Source organism: Lasiosphaeria miniovina (genome assembly GCF_030549165.1).
Source record: "Lasiosphaeria miniovina strain SMH2392-1A chromosome Unknown B0T26scaffold_5, whole genome shotgun sequence".
In the NCBI taxonomy this organism is placed as follows: domain Eukaryota; kingdom Fungi; phylum Ascomycota; class Sordariomycetes; order Sordariales; family Lasiosphaeriaceae; genus Lasiosphaeria; species Lasiosphaeria miniovina.
Window position 1 is genome coordinate 3,282,878 of NW_026848224.1, and position 15,341 is coordinate 3,298,218.

The 15,341-nt window shown below is 59.0% G+C and overlaps 6 protein-coding genes across 6 annotated transcripts; 3 read left to right on the forward strand and 3 right to left on the reverse strand.

The window, feature by feature from the left end:
- Window positions 1-83: 83 nt before the first annotated feature.
- B0T26DRAFT_753483 (endo-N-acetyl-beta-D-glucosaminidase precursor) lies at window positions 84-1,184 on the reverse strand (the record flags this gene model as incomplete). Its single annotated transcript, XM_060445687.1, has 1 exon — window positions 84-1,184. One exon carries the CDS (start codon window positions 1,182-1,184, stop codon window positions 84-86), a length of 1,101 nt encoding a protein of 366 aa, XP_060294690.1.
- Window positions 1,185-2,855: 1,671 nt separating this feature from the next.
- B0T26DRAFT_363407 (uncharacterized protein) lies at window positions 2,856-3,886 on the reverse strand. Its single transcript, XM_060434613.1, has one exon. It carries the CDS (start codon window positions 3,586-3,588, stop codon window positions 2,911-2,913), a length of 678 nt encoding a protein of 225 aa, XP_060294691.1. The 5' UTR covers window positions 3,589-3,886; the 3' UTR covers window positions 2,856-2,910.
- Window positions 3,887-6,376: 2,490 nt separating this feature from the next.
- B0T26DRAFT_742107 (uncharacterized protein) lies at window positions 6,377-7,735 on the forward strand (the record flags this gene model as incomplete). The annotated part of the gene is made up of 1 exon (XM_060444063.1): window positions 6,377-7,735. One exon carries the CDS (start codon window positions 6,377-6,379, stop codon window positions 7,733-7,735), a length of 1,359 nt encoding a protein of 452 aa, XP_060294692.1.
- Window positions 7,736-9,099: 1,364 nt separating this feature from the next.
- On the reverse strand, window positions 9,100-10,332 carry B0T26DRAFT_363508 (uncharacterized protein). Its single transcript, XM_060434615.1, has one exon. It carries the CDS (start codon window positions 10,039-10,041, stop codon window positions 9,352-9,354), a length of 690 nt encoding a protein of 229 aa, XP_060294693.1. The 5' UTR covers window positions 10,042-10,332; the 3' UTR covers window positions 9,100-9,351.
- Window positions 10,333-10,623: 291 nt separating this feature from the next.
- On the forward strand, window positions 10,624-12,249 carry B0T26DRAFT_651666 (peptidase S8/S53 domain-containing protein; the record flags this gene model as incomplete). The annotated part of the gene is made up of 3 exons (XM_060438294.1): window positions 10,624-10,926; window positions 11,235-12,000; window positions 12,086-12,249. The coding sequence occupies 3 exons, from the start codon at window positions 10,624-10,626 to the stop codon at window positions 12,247-12,249; spliced, it is 1,233 nt and encodes a 410-aa protein (XP_060294694.1).
- A 653-nt stretch (window positions 12,250-12,902) lies between these two features.
- Window positions 12,903-14,555, forward strand: B0T26DRAFT_363504 (uncharacterized protein). The gene has a single exon (XM_060434614.1). The coding sequence runs from the start codon at window positions 13,173-13,175 to the stop codon at window positions 14,532-14,534; it is 1,362 nt and encodes a 453-aa protein (XP_060294695.1). The 5' UTR covers window positions 12,903-13,172; the 3' UTR covers window positions 14,535-14,555.
- Window positions 14,556-15,341: the final 786 nt, after the last annotated feature.

Sequence of the window (15,341 nt, forward strand, 5' to 3'; positions counted from 1 at the left end):
CACATTCAATGCTCTATAATATCCAAATAGTATCTAAAGTCGAGGACACAGCACAGACAAGCCCCACGAATTACACGTTCAGGCTAGGCATTGACCATGGCCATGTAGTCGACATTTGGTTCGACGTCCGGAACCACGGCGGCAACGACGTCGGGCCCTGACGCCGGCGCGGTGGCAGACACGCTGTCCTTCCACGACTGGGTCAGCCGCTGGGCCCTGTCCCTGGTGATGCGCAGCTGCGGCACGTCGTTGGGCCGCAGGATGGCCGTGGCGACCTGGGCCCACTTCCACGGCTGGGCGAGGCCGCCGGGCTCGCTGTTGAAGTACTCCCAGCCCATGATGCCGCCGATCTGGCCGTACCTGGTGCGGATGGCGGCGATGGTGGCGTTGAGGCGGTCGTACGGCACCCAGCCGCCGCCGTTGGACGGCGTCGTGATCTGCCCGGCGACGATCTTCTGCGGGTTCCAGCCCTGCGTGACGACGCGCTCGTAGTCGGTCGGCGACGCCATATTGCCGAAGCCGTTGTAGAACTGTGCGTTGTGGAACGAGATGCTGCTCCCGACGGCCGTCTCCAGCGCCTTGTAGTCGAAGCCGCTGAGGTTGGCGCCGCCGCGCAGCGCCGACGCCACGGGCGCCAACGTGATGATGAAGCTCGGCCCAAAGTCGCTGCGCAGCCGCCGCACCAGCCGCGTGATGCCCGCCTGGCTCATGGGCTGCTCGACGTCCAGGTCCATGCCCTGCAGCTCGTACTCGACGATGGCGCTGTACAGCTGGCTGTAGTAGATCTCAAACGCTATGTCGCTGCCGTCAAGAGTCTGCGCCGAGAAGGACCCAGGAGCCGCGCCACCCACCATGCCCATGACCTTGACACCAGCATCCTTCATGACCTGTGTCTCGTTCCACAGCGTGTAGAAGAGCGGGTAGTCGGGCGGGTTGTCGTTGAGGTGGATGGAGCCGTCGAGGTTGATGTGGAACGAGCAAACGATGAGGTGCGTCAGGGCGATATACTTCTCCGTGATCAGCGGCAGCATCGATATGGGCTGCCCCAGCGAATCATGCGTGGTCTGGTAGTAGAGGACTAGGCGCGGGACCTCCGAGGACGGGGCCCTCAGCGTGAGATCCTGGACGGGCACGGCCGCGGCCAGCGACCCCAGGAGCCCCAGAGCAAGAAACTCCGGCTTCATGATCGCGACAGTGGCGATATGCTATCAACGACTAAGCCTAGGCCTAAGAAGCTCGACCAGACCGGGATAGGTAAGAATGGTGAGATGTTGCCCGAAAACGGAACCAAGGTCTGACAAAGTTTCCGTGAGCCTATCCGGTTGCCGAACCCTATAAGGCCGAGGCAAAGCTTGTCGATGGAGCGGCCAGCGCCTCATTGTATTTAAGCATCTCGGGCCTTGGCTACCCACAGTTGAACAACTCTCAGAGGCTGGGTGGACCTTGTTGGCGTTCTCGGACAAGGCACCATAATCGTGTGTTCGGGTGCTGTTGTGTTGCAGTCAGAGGTGGTATCTCGTGGAATTAACGGGAAGGCTGCCTGGCCAGCAATTCTGTGACCGTTGCCTGTTAAGTTTGTCTCTTAGTATCCCCGGCTCGGGAAGCTCGCTCGTGACTGACTGGTCAGGAGTCGGACTTGAAGCTAAAAACGGACCGTGGATTATGCAGCCATGCAGCCACGGCCACGGCACAGCGCCTCCCCCCCGCGAGCCAAGGATCTAGTCGCCCAAGCGCCACGTCCTGGGGTGCTCTAGTCTGTGGGTATGCACATCTTAGCAGCGGTTTTTTGTTGCCAAGGTTCTTTGTTACCAAGATGCCCGTCGAACTCTCCGGTTGGGCCGTAGAGCAACGTTGCGACAGGCGGCACCGTCTTGCGGCTCCGGATTGTGACCCTCCGGATTGTGACCCTGTAGCTTGGTGACGCTTTGGGGTGCTGTTGCAAAAAGTCTGGGCGAGGGTCGAGTTGGGGAAGGTAAATGCCCGCCAAGGCCTCTAGCCTGCGATTGGCAGGAGCTTAATCCCCGTGGGGGTTGCAGTGGGCAGGCCGGCAGCGTGACTTCACTGCCGAGAAAGGAGGCTGGCCCGAAGCTCCTTCCCGTCAAAGGAGGCCATCAATTTTATGTGCTCTACTGCAGCCTGCCCATGACCTACTTTGGTCATTCGTGCTGATCATGGAGGCCAAGGTAGCGTGTCCCGGCGGGCTGGCAGTGTTGCCCTTACCAGACACCAGAGTGCCAATCTCGACAGAAAATGCAATGAGGGACTTGATTGCTCTCGCAACCACTAATTCATTTCGAACAATAGAAAATCTGTCCCTTGACCGATATGCCGGGTCACACAATGGCAGTCCTCAGTTTAGCAAGCTCCTGAGAAAGTCCGGCCGAGCCCGGCCACTGAGGGCCGCAATAGTATCGTCAGACAAGGAATCCCCCGTCTTCGTCCCTTGTAAAAGTCCCAACATGGTATGACCTGCTCCGTTCCGCCATTTTGGGGCTCGATACTCAGATTCGCCTCTAGTGGCCTCATCCGAAGACACCAGAAACTCGTCAGTTGCTGAGCCATAGCTGCTGTCTTCGGACCCGGACGACCTCTGCCTCCGCGCAGCCCGCTGTGAGCGTGCGGACATTGCCAGAAGCTGCTCAATGTCGCCAAACCCAAGCCGGCTGGCAATCTCCCTGGCCGTCATTTGGTGTCTGAGGCGGAAGCTGTGTTTCCGCGCAGTGCCGTCGATGTCCATACCGTCGATGTCCATACCGTCGATGTCCATACCGTCGCGTTCAACTCGACACCCCCGTGGTTGAGCAGGAGCTCGACAATTTCCTTGTGCTGTGTTGCCCTTCTCAACGGCGTGCATGAGCGGAGAGTACGGGTGTAGATCCAGAATATCGACGGGATGCTTCTAGATCAAAGCTAGCCCAGTATTTCCAGGTCGCCGCTGATGGCTGCCTCCCTCAGCTGGCAGATCCCAAGAAGCCTTCGAAATTCCTCCGTGGCCGTTCTGTTGTCGTCCATCAGGAGCCGTAGGATTTCTTCATGGCTGTTTGCCGCGGCGAGGTGCGCAGCAGACTTGCTCATCTCCGTCTCAAAGTCGACGATTGCCCGACTGCAATGACGTCCCGCCACCAGAAACCGCACTACGGCGACACGGCCACGCTCGGCGGCCTCCGTCAGCACCGTTGTAGGCACTTTATGGGTACCATGTCTTGTAAAGACGTGGTTGGTGTCTACGCTGCAGCCCTCGACCAGGAACCGAACACAGCTCGCAAAGCCCCGTCTAGCCACTAGCTGCAATACCGACGTGCCCTTGAAGGGGTCAAGGTTATTGTTCCGCCTGTTGTTATCGCTGTTGCTGCCGCTGCTTACGAACTTGAGCAGGCGCAAGTTGAGAGCCTCGTCTCGCTCGCCGGCATGAAGGAGAATCCTGTAGACCCCCTCCCGGCTGTCCACCCTAGAAGGCGTCGAGAACACCCAGTCCTCGAGGGCGCGGTTCCGTTTCGTTGCGAATGAGAGATACAAGACCTGCAGCTGCGCGTCGCCGAGGTCGGCTAGCGTACTGACCATGCACGCGATGATCCTTGCGTCGCCCATCAGCCACGCGTTCTTGAACGGTTCGCGCACGTGTGAGGTCTAGGTTCTGGTATTGAGGGTCACGTTGAACTCAGGCAGTCCAATCGAATCCCGTGGAACTGTGCCAGCATCAAACTGGGCGGCCCAACGGTGGACCACTGCCAGGCTGCTGCTCCGAATAGCGTCGAGCACGTCGATAAAAGCGGGCTCGTCGAGGATTGGGAAGACGGGTTTGTTGATGAAGCTGGCCGTTTTTGCTGTTTCGTGAGGAATTTCCGGGCTGTTTCCAGCCGGCTCTCGTGTGCTAAGCTTTGGTGTTGTGTTGCTTCGTGGCGCACAGCTGGCAGCTGTGTCGTCTGGGTCTGTGTGGACTGTGATTCGTAGCGGCCGTTTCGCGGCTTCAAGCTGGTTTCTAGCCATATCGGCCTGGCTATCGCGGACGGCCACAATTTCCGTAAACATGGCTAGGTTCGCAGGTCTTGCAAGAGCTGTCGGTGTCGTTTGAAGTTCTTGACCGGTTCGGAGAAGCGAGATTCGAACGTGTTCCATGTCAGGCCGAACAACAACCTCCATCCTACGGCGGTAAGGCGTTAGATGACACGGACTTAGTTCCGAAGAAGTGACGGAGGGGTGGGGTGCGTACTCTTTTTCGTGAAATTTGACAGGGCCTGGCATGAAAGTTGAGAATGTCGTCGTATATCAACTCCGGCACCGCCGTTAGATGCACCCTGGCTGGGGAGGCGAACAGCGACTTGTATTCTGCGAGGACTTGTATTCTGCGAGGGCCAAGCTGCCCCCCAATTTCTTCGTGCATGTCGACCAGAGCATCGAAGGCCCGAAGGAAGTTGCTTGTGACCACGAGTAGGAACTTCATAGGACCCTAGTAGCGGTAGTCAGTGCCTTGCCTGATTCGCTTGCCAGTGCTGTAAGCAATCAGATGCGTACTCAAACAAGGGCGATATATTCGGATGTGTTCACAAACACCATAATCAAGCTTTCGAGCTGTCCCATTCCGGCAACGGCGTTCCTAAGTCGCGCCATGTTTTGCGTCTTAGATTTGCGCCCGGCTTCTCCTGGATCGCTTGGATGGCGGATCTGAGACCCGCCACGTCGGAGAATCCGAAGATCTCGGCCTCGCTTCCCTTGAGATGTTTGCGCTTGAAGCCGTCGACGGCTTTCTGGAAGCCGGGCTCTTCGAGAGCCAGGGGCGGTTGTTTGCACGGATCCATTGCGAGACCTGGGTCCCGAACCCGGGGACCACTCGCTGGTGTCTCGTCTCAGTCAAGTTTGATTCATCGTGTCAAATTCGATCATCTGGGCGACGAAGTGGCAGGAGGTCGGAAATAGACGAGAAAGAGGAGCCGTGGAGGAAATAAGCGCACAAGAGGGGAAGAGGGGAAGAGGCGCAGCGAGCGCTTCTTTCCCGACGTGGTGCGGCCTTCTCAATTAGGGAGCTGCGATGGCTTCAGCAGACCAAGCGTGACTTTGCATGGCGCTAATCTGGAACCGGCTGCGGCAGTGTCGGAAGGGACGCGAGGGACGGGCTGGAGGGGTTAATAAGCACAGTGTGAACTCTATGGGTTAGACCTATTATCGGACGGCTACACTGTGTTAGAAAGTGTAACAAAATGGAGGATAGTAAAATGACATTTGTAATGTTCCAAAGTATGGAAGGTAGTCTTTATCGTGAGAAAGTCAATTAGAACTATCAAAAGCGTCTGCCTGTCATAAGGAAGGAGATATTTAGCTTTAGTTTTCTATAATTACCTAGGTCAAGGTATCCACACGAGGTTTTCGTGTTTCTCCGTTGAAACTTTTCACTTTACAAGCCCTCTCGTATCTGTACTCCACAGTCTAAAAAACGTTATCGGTAGCGCCCGAAAAGACTCCCTCATTTGACACACCTCGGTATATCACGAAGTAAAACTGCACGACTACCGAAATTACATGGCACACAGCGAACTCTCTTGCTGATCGTCTGCCAAATCATGGCTTTCACTCAGTGGACAAGAGCCTCTTGAATCTCGGGCCCCAGATACCTCGCCCCGTCGCATCGCCTTTTATCTCTTGCTCAGCAACACGCCCGCGTCTAATGGACGCCCATCTGGCCTTCCGCCGCCAACGCACCACGTCAGCGAAACGCATCGCATCAACGACAAATACGATGTCAAGCGCGGAAGCAAGACAGCAACTCCAGGAGAGAGTCTCAGGGCTCGTAGCCGGTTCCGCTCTCGTCCCCGAGCGAGCTTGACGTCGTACTTCTACTTGGGCAGCTGGTGTAGTGCGTTTGGCCACAAGGTGCGTGAGCAGAGGATTGGATGGACGGGTAGATCGACGAAAAAACGCCCAAAATCCGTCTATCTAGTCTCGGTGATAAAGACGGCACGGCGACCGAAACGGAACGCGTGCCCAGAGTTGAGCAGGGTCGCGCCAAGTTCACCTAGGCTCCGAGGAAAAGGGCGAAGTGCCAAAAAAGGGCGAAGTGCCAAACAAGGGGGTCTGCTGCGTAGTAAACAGCGTAGTAGGAAGCGGATGAGAAGGGGAAATGCGCACGCGAGCATGTGGTCCAAGCCATGTCGTCACTGACAAGCCTAGCACCCTCGGTCTTCCGTCCCAAGACCGGCAACTGCACAGCAAACAGCCAGATATTTCACCGCCGGCTGCAGTATTCCCGTAACACGACTTGTCCCTCTCTCGAAAGCCCAGCGCTGATATCCCGCCCCCTTCCCTTCTCTCCGCCACCTTCACAAGCAAGACTTTTATTATCCTGCTACCACGATCAGCGACAGCCACAACCAGCTTCGCGACCATGGGCTCGACCGCGCAGCCGCTCCGAATAGCCATTGTGGGCGGGGGCATCGGCGGGCTCGCGCTGGCGGCGGGGCTGTGTAAGAAGCCTCACCTCGACGTGCACGTGTACGAGGGCGTGAGCGGGTACCGCGACGTCGGGGCCGGGCTGGCGCTGCACCTCAACGCCATGAAGGCCATGTCGCTGATCGGGCCCGAGGTGCGGCAGGCCTACTTGGACAAGGCCACGGACATGGCAGACGCCGCAGCAGACAGCGGCGAGGAGGAGATGGCGACCGAGGTGATCCTCGCGCACGGCCCGCACGCCGGCGAGCTGGTGGCCGAGCTGGGCCGCGCCAAGGGCCGCAAGAGCGTCAGCCGCGCGGACCTGCTGGCGGGGCTGCTGGCGCTGATTCCGCCGGGGCACGTCTCGTTGGGCAAGAAGCTGGCGCGCATCGTCGAGAGGCCAGCCGGCACCGCCGCAGAGCCGGACGAGGAGCCCGTCGTCCTCGAGTTCCACGACGGGTCGCAGGCGGCGGCCGACTGCGTGCTGGGCGCCGACGGCATCCACAGCGTGGTGCGCAGCCACCTGCTCGGGGCCGGGCACGCGGCCACGGCGCCCAAGAACCACGACCGCTGGCAGGTGTACCGCACGCTGGTGACAACCGACGAGGCGCTGCGGCACATCAACGAGAAGTGGACGCGGCGCGTGCCGATCCTGCTCGGCCCGCGCGGCCACGTCAACTGCATCCCCGTGAGCAAGGGCACGCGGGTCAGCGCGGGCGTGGCGGTGCGGGGCGGAGCCACACCGAAGACCTCGGCCGACGGGCCAGGAGGTGGCGCCGGCGGACAGAGCAACAACAAGACAGAGGCGCTCGACCCGGCGCTGTATGCCGACTACAGCGCAGACGCGCAGCGCATCGTGGGAATGGTGGCGCGCAACACGAACGCGTCGTGGAGCGTCGGCGACCACGACCACGCGCCGCACTACTGGCGCGGCCGCGTGGCGATGCTGGGCGACGCGGCGCACGCGGCGCTGCCGTTCGCGGGCAACGGCGCCGCGCAGGCGCTCGAGGACGCCGCGGTGCTGGACCATCTGTTTGGGTCCGTGGGAGGCAGAACGCAGATCGCGGCCGCGCTGGCCGCGTACGACGCCGTGCGCCGCCCGCGGTCCCAGCAGGTCGTCGACCTCGCGCGCCGCTTCGGCAGGGTGTACGCGTACGCCGACGACGAGATCGGTGATGATCCTGCGCGCATGCGCGCCTTCTTTGCCGAGGCGGCGGCTTTCACCAATAATGCTGATCTCGAGCGGCAGAACCGCGAGGCCATGGACTTGTATGAGCATGCCGTGGGCGAGGCGTCGCGGTCTGGGAAGGCATGATTTTTAATTTCAATTATTTAGTGTGTCTGTCTGGTCGGAGGTGACTGTCTGGTCAGAGGTGACTGTCTGGTCAGAGGTGACTGTCTGATCAGAGGCGACTGTCTGGTCAGAGGTGACTGTCTGGTCGGAGGTGACTGTCCGGTCAGAGGTGAGACTCGATCAACTCCTCGAGGGTTAGACATGAGAGGTGGGGAGGACGCTCCCTGGGCGAAAATCCATTTCTTGGTGACCTGGTATGTAGTCTGCTAGAGTGTCTAGAAAAAACAGCCAAAACGTCCTCGACAAGCCTCAGGCACCGACCGACTGACATCTTCGCCCTGGCCTTGTTTGTTGACATCCGTCATCGTGGACCCACTTCTTCAACGAAAGTGGAACCCTCAATTTTTGCAGCCGTGCACGGACCAACGTAAATGTTTATAAAAAGAATCGTCCACCCGCCGAACTCTCCCTCCTTTTCTTTTTTCTTCAGCCTTCGGGCATCTGGTCACATTGAAACAATACAGAGAAGATTAGCATGGCCCCTGCACTAAGGATGACACGCTATACAAAGAGAGTAACTCAATTTTTTTTCACTGTAATCATGGCTTCCGGGTCGTGGTATGGAGAAGCCATTTCAAATCAAATCATCTATCCTGTTCGCCTTCTTCGTGTCATGTCTGTGATCCCTGCAAGTTGCGGTCACTGAAGTGCAGGTTTGAATACGGCTCGATTATATCCTCCAGAGGATGTTCTCGAACTCGGAGGAGCCACGTATTGGCCATCTGGACCGCAAGGCCCAAACAGAAGACCGAGTTTCCCGCCCTTCGTTTCTCGAGCTGCTTTCCTTTGTGCGGGCTGTGGGATCTCGAGCAGTCGCTGTCGCTGTCGCTGTCGACAGCCGCAGAGCAGTTGCCAAGTTGGCGAGAAGCAAATGGCGACGTAGAATGACAGGTCTGTTTTGTGCGCCTAGGGCTGATCCCGTTCACTGGCCTCTCCAGGCACACTGCACGCCGCGCCCGAAACGTGCCAAGTCTGGTTGTGCCTTGGAAAGGCTGCTTTCTGCTTTCTGCTCGCTTTCCTCTCGTCTGCCTTCGGCCACCTCGAGCTCTTTCCAAACCTCTTTTCCTTTCTAAATTTGCTCGTCCCAGACCGTTGGTGCTCACCGAGTATGCGGGTGACCTTTGTTCGGCAGACGTCCCGCGTCCATAGCTGGCAGACGTCCCGCATCCATAGCTGGCAGACGTCCCGCGTCCGTAGCTGGCAGCTCGTGTTCGGCTGTCCCCCGCCCCCGCACGTCGTCGCCCCGCCAGTCCCTAGCTGCAGCCTATAGCGTATGGCCACAGCACTAATTTGTTCAGCTCTTCCCCCCGAGGGAATGGATACGGTCGCTCGACGTCACAGGGCTGCCACCCCGCGTCCAGCTCCAACACAGATCGAGTTGTTCTAGTCTAGACTGGGCTTGGCGGTCGCGCCTTTGCACCTTTCCCTCATTAGGTCGGTTCTACCCGCGGACATGTCTACTATCGATTCGAGATCATGCAGAGCCTCGTATCGGCAGTCTCATGCCCTCTCCCGCCCTCCTCAATGGCTAGCCCTCAATGGCTAGTCTCGCTAGCCCTCCTCAATGGCCAGTCTCGCTAATCCCCGACGGCTGCACGACTGAAGGCGGCCACAACTCCTAGCGTTCGTCTTGAAACACAACTGCAGCTGGGCAACATGCGGCAAATGGACCGCGTTCTAGACCTCTCGAGACCCGGCGGACGCTGCCACCGCCACCGGATGCTGGCTCTGTTGGTTTCCGGCTCGTCAGTGGACGCCTCAAGATGCTTCTTCTCGGTCTGCGGCCGGCTCTTGGCTCGGGGCTCAAAAGTGCGGGCGCATCGACTCGACAGCTCAAACCACTCTCTATACGAAGTCTCAGGGGAGAAAAAACCACGTGTTCTGTTCACGGCCACGGCTCTGGGCGATATGGTTGGCGGCATGCTTATTTTTAACACGGTGGCAGGAGGCTTAGCTCGGAGGTATCCGTCAGCCGTTCCAGGGCCGGGGACGGTTCCTGGCGATCTCGCCGCACGCCACGGCAGCACTCCCCGCATTTTGGGGTCTCGGCTGTGACCCGACTTTGTGCACCCCTCCAGATCACATGAGAAGCGTTGAAGCTCCATGTCGGATATCATCGGCGATCGATTTCGAGATTTTAGGAGGGCTATTGTCACCCGCGACGGCAACCTCTCACTACGGTCCTTCGACACGATTAGAGACATGGGAATTGGGGGGGGGAGGAGGGGAGGGGGGAATGAATATAAAACACGAACCAAGCTGTTCATAAAATATCAGTCTCGTCAACTAACGGGAACCTGGCTCATCATTTTGCTTTGGGAGGAAGAACCGTGCTAAGCTCTCGCGACGGGATGGAGAATCAACATTGGCAGTTTACTAGAAATTTGGCTGCTGACCGCTTTCTGGCTGTCGACCGCTTTCTGGCTGTGCATCGCAGTCTTACTACTGCAGCCAAGCCTATACGGCGCCTGGAATCTTGGCATTTGGGCTCGGTTTTCGGGTGCCCAATCCCCTCGAGCCTATGGTGCTCAGGGGGTTCAGGGCTGAAAGCCGACACAAGCACAGTTGCCAAGGAAAGGCTGACGTCTTAGCCTCCAAACACCAAACTGCCAACACTGAGAAGCTCGGTGCGGAGCCAACAGTCGACAACGCTTCAATATCGGAGATGGTTGTTGAAAAGAAGGGGGGAGCGAAGATGGGGAGAATAAGGTGGCAAAATGGTATAAAGACGAGGTTCCGGACGTCCTCTTTCCCTCATCATCCTGCTCAGCATCCTCAGCTTCTTCACTCTCCCGGACATCGACTAACCGAATCCTCTCTGCAGTACACTTTGAACCTAACGAGACACCATGAAGTTCTCGGCCGTGTTCGCGGCCGTTGCCGCCCTCCTCGCCGTTCCCCTGGCGGTTGCCGACGCCCCCGTCAAGAACGAGGGCATCTCGGCCGAAGTCGTGATTCCGGACAAGTACATCGTCAAGTACAAGGACAACGCCGACCCGACCAAGAAGAAGCAGCACGAGCAGGACATCACTGCCAAGGCCCAGAAGTCCAAGAAGGGCGGTGTCGTCGAGAACATCGACATTGACGGCCTCTCGGGCTACGTGGCCGAGATCCCGTCCTCGGAGCTCAAGGACCTGACTTCGTCTCCCTTGGTAAGCCTCACTCTCCTAAAATCACTCCTCTCCCAAAATCACTCCTCTCCAAAATCACTCCTCTCCAAAATCACTCCTCTCCAAAATCACTCCTCTCCAAAATCACTCCTCTCCAAAATCACTCCTCTCCAAAATCACTCCTCTCCAAAATCACTCCTCTCCAAAATCACTCCTCTCCAAAATCACTCCTCTCCAAAATCACTCCTCTCCAAAATCACTCCTCTCCAAAATCACTCCTCTCCAAAATCACTCCTCTCCAAAATCACTCCTCTCCCGGCAGCTCGGACACGCCGCTTACAAAACCCTAGGTCGAGTACGTGGAGAAGGACGCCGTCGTCAACCACACGGCCGTGGCCGCCGAACCCGTGAGCCTCGAGAAGCGCGGCCTCCTGACGCAGATCAACGCCCAGTGGGGTCTCGGCCGCATCTCGCACCGCGGCCGTGGGAGCAGCAGCTACACGTACGACTCGACCGCCGGATTCGGTGTGCGCGTCTACGTCATCGACACGGGCGTGCGGACGACGCACAACGACTTTGGCGGCCGCGCCGTCTGGGGCGCCAACTTTGTCGGCGGGCTGAACACGGACGAGTACGGCCACGGCACGCACGTCGCCGCCACCATCGCCGGCACGACCTACGGCGTCGCCAAGCGCGCCACCATCGTGGCCGTCAAGGTCCTCGACAAGAACGGCGTCGGCTCCATCTCAGGCGTCATCGCCGGCATCAACTGGGCGGTCAAGGACGCCAAGAACCGCGGCGTGGCCAAGAAGGCCGTCATCAACATGTCGCTAGGCGGCGGCACCTCGAGCGCGCTCAACGCCGCCGTCGCGGCCGCCACCAGCGCCGGCCTGACCGTCGTCGTCGCCGCGGGCAACAACAACGGCGACGCCAGCGGCATCTCCCCCGCCTCGGCGCCCAGCGCCATCACCGTGGCCGCCGTTGAGGGCACCGACTACCGTGCTTGGTTCTCCAACTTCGGCGCCCGCGTCGACCTCTTCGCCCCCGGCGTCAGCATCCTCAGCGCCTACATTGGCAGCAACAGCGCCACTGCCTACCTCAGCGGCACCAGCATGGGTAAGCAGAGCCTGACTAACCCCTAGCTAACCTTGGCCTTTTCGTCTTCTTCACCTGCTGACTGACTATGTGCACGCACACACAGCCTCTCCCCACGTCGCCGGCCTGGCCGCTTATTTCATCGCCAAGGAGGGCCTGAGCGGCTCCACGGCCGTCACCAACCGCATCCTCAGTGCCGCCTCGGTCAACTACGTCTCCGACGTCAAGGGCTCGCCCAACAGACTTGCGTACAATGCCGACGGCCTCTGAGCGGGAACAGGTCTCGACTCTCTACCATTTCCAGTTTCTCTGTCTCTCTCTCTGGGGTTTCCACTTTTATTGTCTGCTGCATATGTCTGTCTGCTGCATATGTCTGTCTGCTGCATATGTCTGTCTGCTGCATATGTCTCTGCTGCATATGTCTGTCTTTTTTCAAAGGCTTTCCGGGCTGTCGTCTGTCTGACTATCACTGCGTGTCTGGGGCATTTCATAAACTGCCAGGGGAAAAAGGTTGCGCGTTTTACTGGCCAGCGGTCAATCTCCAAAAGGGGGGAGGAATGCTTCGTTCACTCTTTCGCTCATTCTCTGAATTTTCTGTTACAGCGCGACAGTGGAGGAAAGATAGGGGTATCGCGTGCCGCTCGCCATCACTAGAGGATTTCATTGCCATCCAAGTTTCGAAATATACGCTCTGTTACCACTGAATGACTAACTACCTGCTTACCATGCTTAGTTCTTGGGGTTTCCAGTCGGTATTCGACGTGTTGCTTGATTGCACATCGCTCCTCTGAATGCACATCGCTCCTCTGAACGCACATCGCTCCTCTCAATTATCATCAGGGAAGGCCAAAGATATGTGCTCATGTACTTCGTTACGCAACTGGCAAAGTCCGATGGAGCTCCAACTGCGAGTCCGGAGGTGGGGGGAGCTGGTCGGCTGGCCAATATGTGAAGGCCGGCAGTTGGAGGTGCAGGGAGAACAGCCCGTGGCATCGCCGGTGGAAGGGCAGCGGGTCGCCCCTCGTGGATTTTAGCCATGGACGTGGGGACGGGACGGGGCAGCGAGCATTTGTGGCCTGTCTGCTGGAAATGTGTCCTGGAGCAACGAAACCGAGCTTTTGCATCAAACTAGCTGGATCGCACACACCGCGCGCGGCAACAATCCCCTGCGCCAACGACAGCACACACGCACCATGGCGACCCGGTACCCCTGCCGCAGCGGCTTTGACCGGTCGGCGCTCGGCGCGCCCCTCCCCTTCTCCTTCTCGCAGCGCGCGGCGCCGAACCGCTTCGTCAAGTCGGCCATGACGGAGCGCATGGCGAGCTGGTCTGCCTCGGACAGATCGGCGCGCGGCATCCCCGGCGACGAGCTAGCAGCTTTGTACAGGGCCTGGGGCGCGGGCGGCTTCGGGACGGTCATCACGGGCAACATCCTCATCGACCACGACCACATCGAGGCCGCGGGCAACATGATCGTGCCCGTCGACGCGGCCCTCGCCGGCCCGCGGTTCGGCGGGTTCCGGCGGCTCGCGGCCGCCACCAAAGAGAACAACGGCGCGCTGTGCATCGGCCAGCTCAACCACCCCGGCCGCCAGTGCCTTGCCAGCATCCAGCCGGACCCCGTGTCGGCGTCCGACGTGCAGCTGACGGCGACAATGTTCGGCTCGGGGTTCGCGAAACCGCACCCCGCGTCGCTCGCCGAGCTGCGCGCCATCACGGCCGCCTTCGTGCACGCGGCCGTGTTCCTCGAGGCCGCGGGCTTCGACGGCGTGCAGCTGCACGCGGCGCACGGGTACCTGCTAGCGCAGTTCCTGTCGGCCACAACGAACCGGCGCAGCGACGCATACGGCTGCAGCTCGCTCGCCGACCGCGCGCGGCTCGTGACGGACATCGCCGCGGGGATCCGCGGCGCGACGCGCCCGGGCTTCGTGCTGGGCATCAAGATCAACAGCGTCGAGTGGCAGGCGGGCGGGCTAGCGCCGGCCGAGGCGGCGGACCTGTGCGCGCTGCTCGAGGCGCACGCGTTCGACTTTGTCGAGCTCAGCGGCGGGACCTACGAGGACATGGGACTGAGGCACCGGCGGCCCAGCACGCGCGCGCGCGAGGCGTTTTTCCTCGACTTCGCCGAGGCCATCGCGCCGCGGCTGGCGCGCACGCGCGCAGTCGTTACCGGCGGCCTGCGCTCGGCGGCCGCCATGGCTGATGCGCTGCGCGCCGTCGATGCCGTGGGCCTGGGCAGGCCGGCGTGTTCTGAGCCGGGGCTGCCGCGGGATATATTGAGCGGTCGTGCCGACGCCTGCGTCCGCCCGCTGGGATTGGATGAGGATGATTTTGCAGCAACGGCGACGCTCGCGGCGGCCCAGATGAGGCTGGTCGGGTCCGGGCTGAGGACGCTGGACCCGTCGGACGAGGGTGACATTGCCGTTTTCAATGAGAGTGTCGAGGCGCGGGGGAGTGGTTCGCGAGGAGACTGGCTGGACCACTTACTAGAGCGGCTCAAGGGGCATGCGACTGCAAAGAGTCAGCTCCGCGAGTCTGCTGCCGTGGCACTCTAGTCGAGACATCACTGTTTGGTCCCACAGGATTAAGGGGATAGGTTAGATTGTAGTTGACAGCTTTCTTCCAGACGGGCATCGAGACGAGCACCCTATAAGAACAGAGCGCCCCATAAGAACAGAGCACTCCATAAGAACAGAGCAGTCCATAAGAACATGACACCCTGACAGTTGACACCCTGACAGTGGGACTTTCATGGCTGGTAATGTCTTTGTTTGTAGCTAGTCTAAGTGGTAAAGGTATAGAACTTGTACTTGAAAAATAGCTGTTTCTAGGGTAATTATTTGCAGAACTGCAATAACGGTTGGAATAGGTCGCATTTCTAAACCTGACAGTGCAAAGATTAATAGGCAGGTCGGCTACCTTTGTCGTAAATAAGTCGTTCAAGACTTGACGAAAATCATTCCAGGTGTATTTATGAAAATGAGGATGCTGTGGTCAAGACTCTTGGATCCCTGTCCGATTCGTTCACCAACTCGGGCCGAGATCAAGCCCATGATAATTATACGATTACGCTCACACAAAGGCACAGCCACAAGTCCGGGTTGGGTTATTTCCGTCTGTGCCACGGCTAGTGGCCATCCATGTCAAGTGGTAAACCAAAGGGCGTGAGGTGACGTAAGACTGCGTAGGACTCAGGCTTACTCGCCTCGCTTGGGCAAAGATTCTCCGCAACAAGCCTTTTTCAGCGACATGGCAAGCGTAAAACCTACAACTCTCTCTGCACCCCCTGCGTTACTAAAAGATGACATGTGTGCGTTCCAGGCTCCCTCCTGCTCCCTCCTGCTCCCTGCACTCGCTCACCT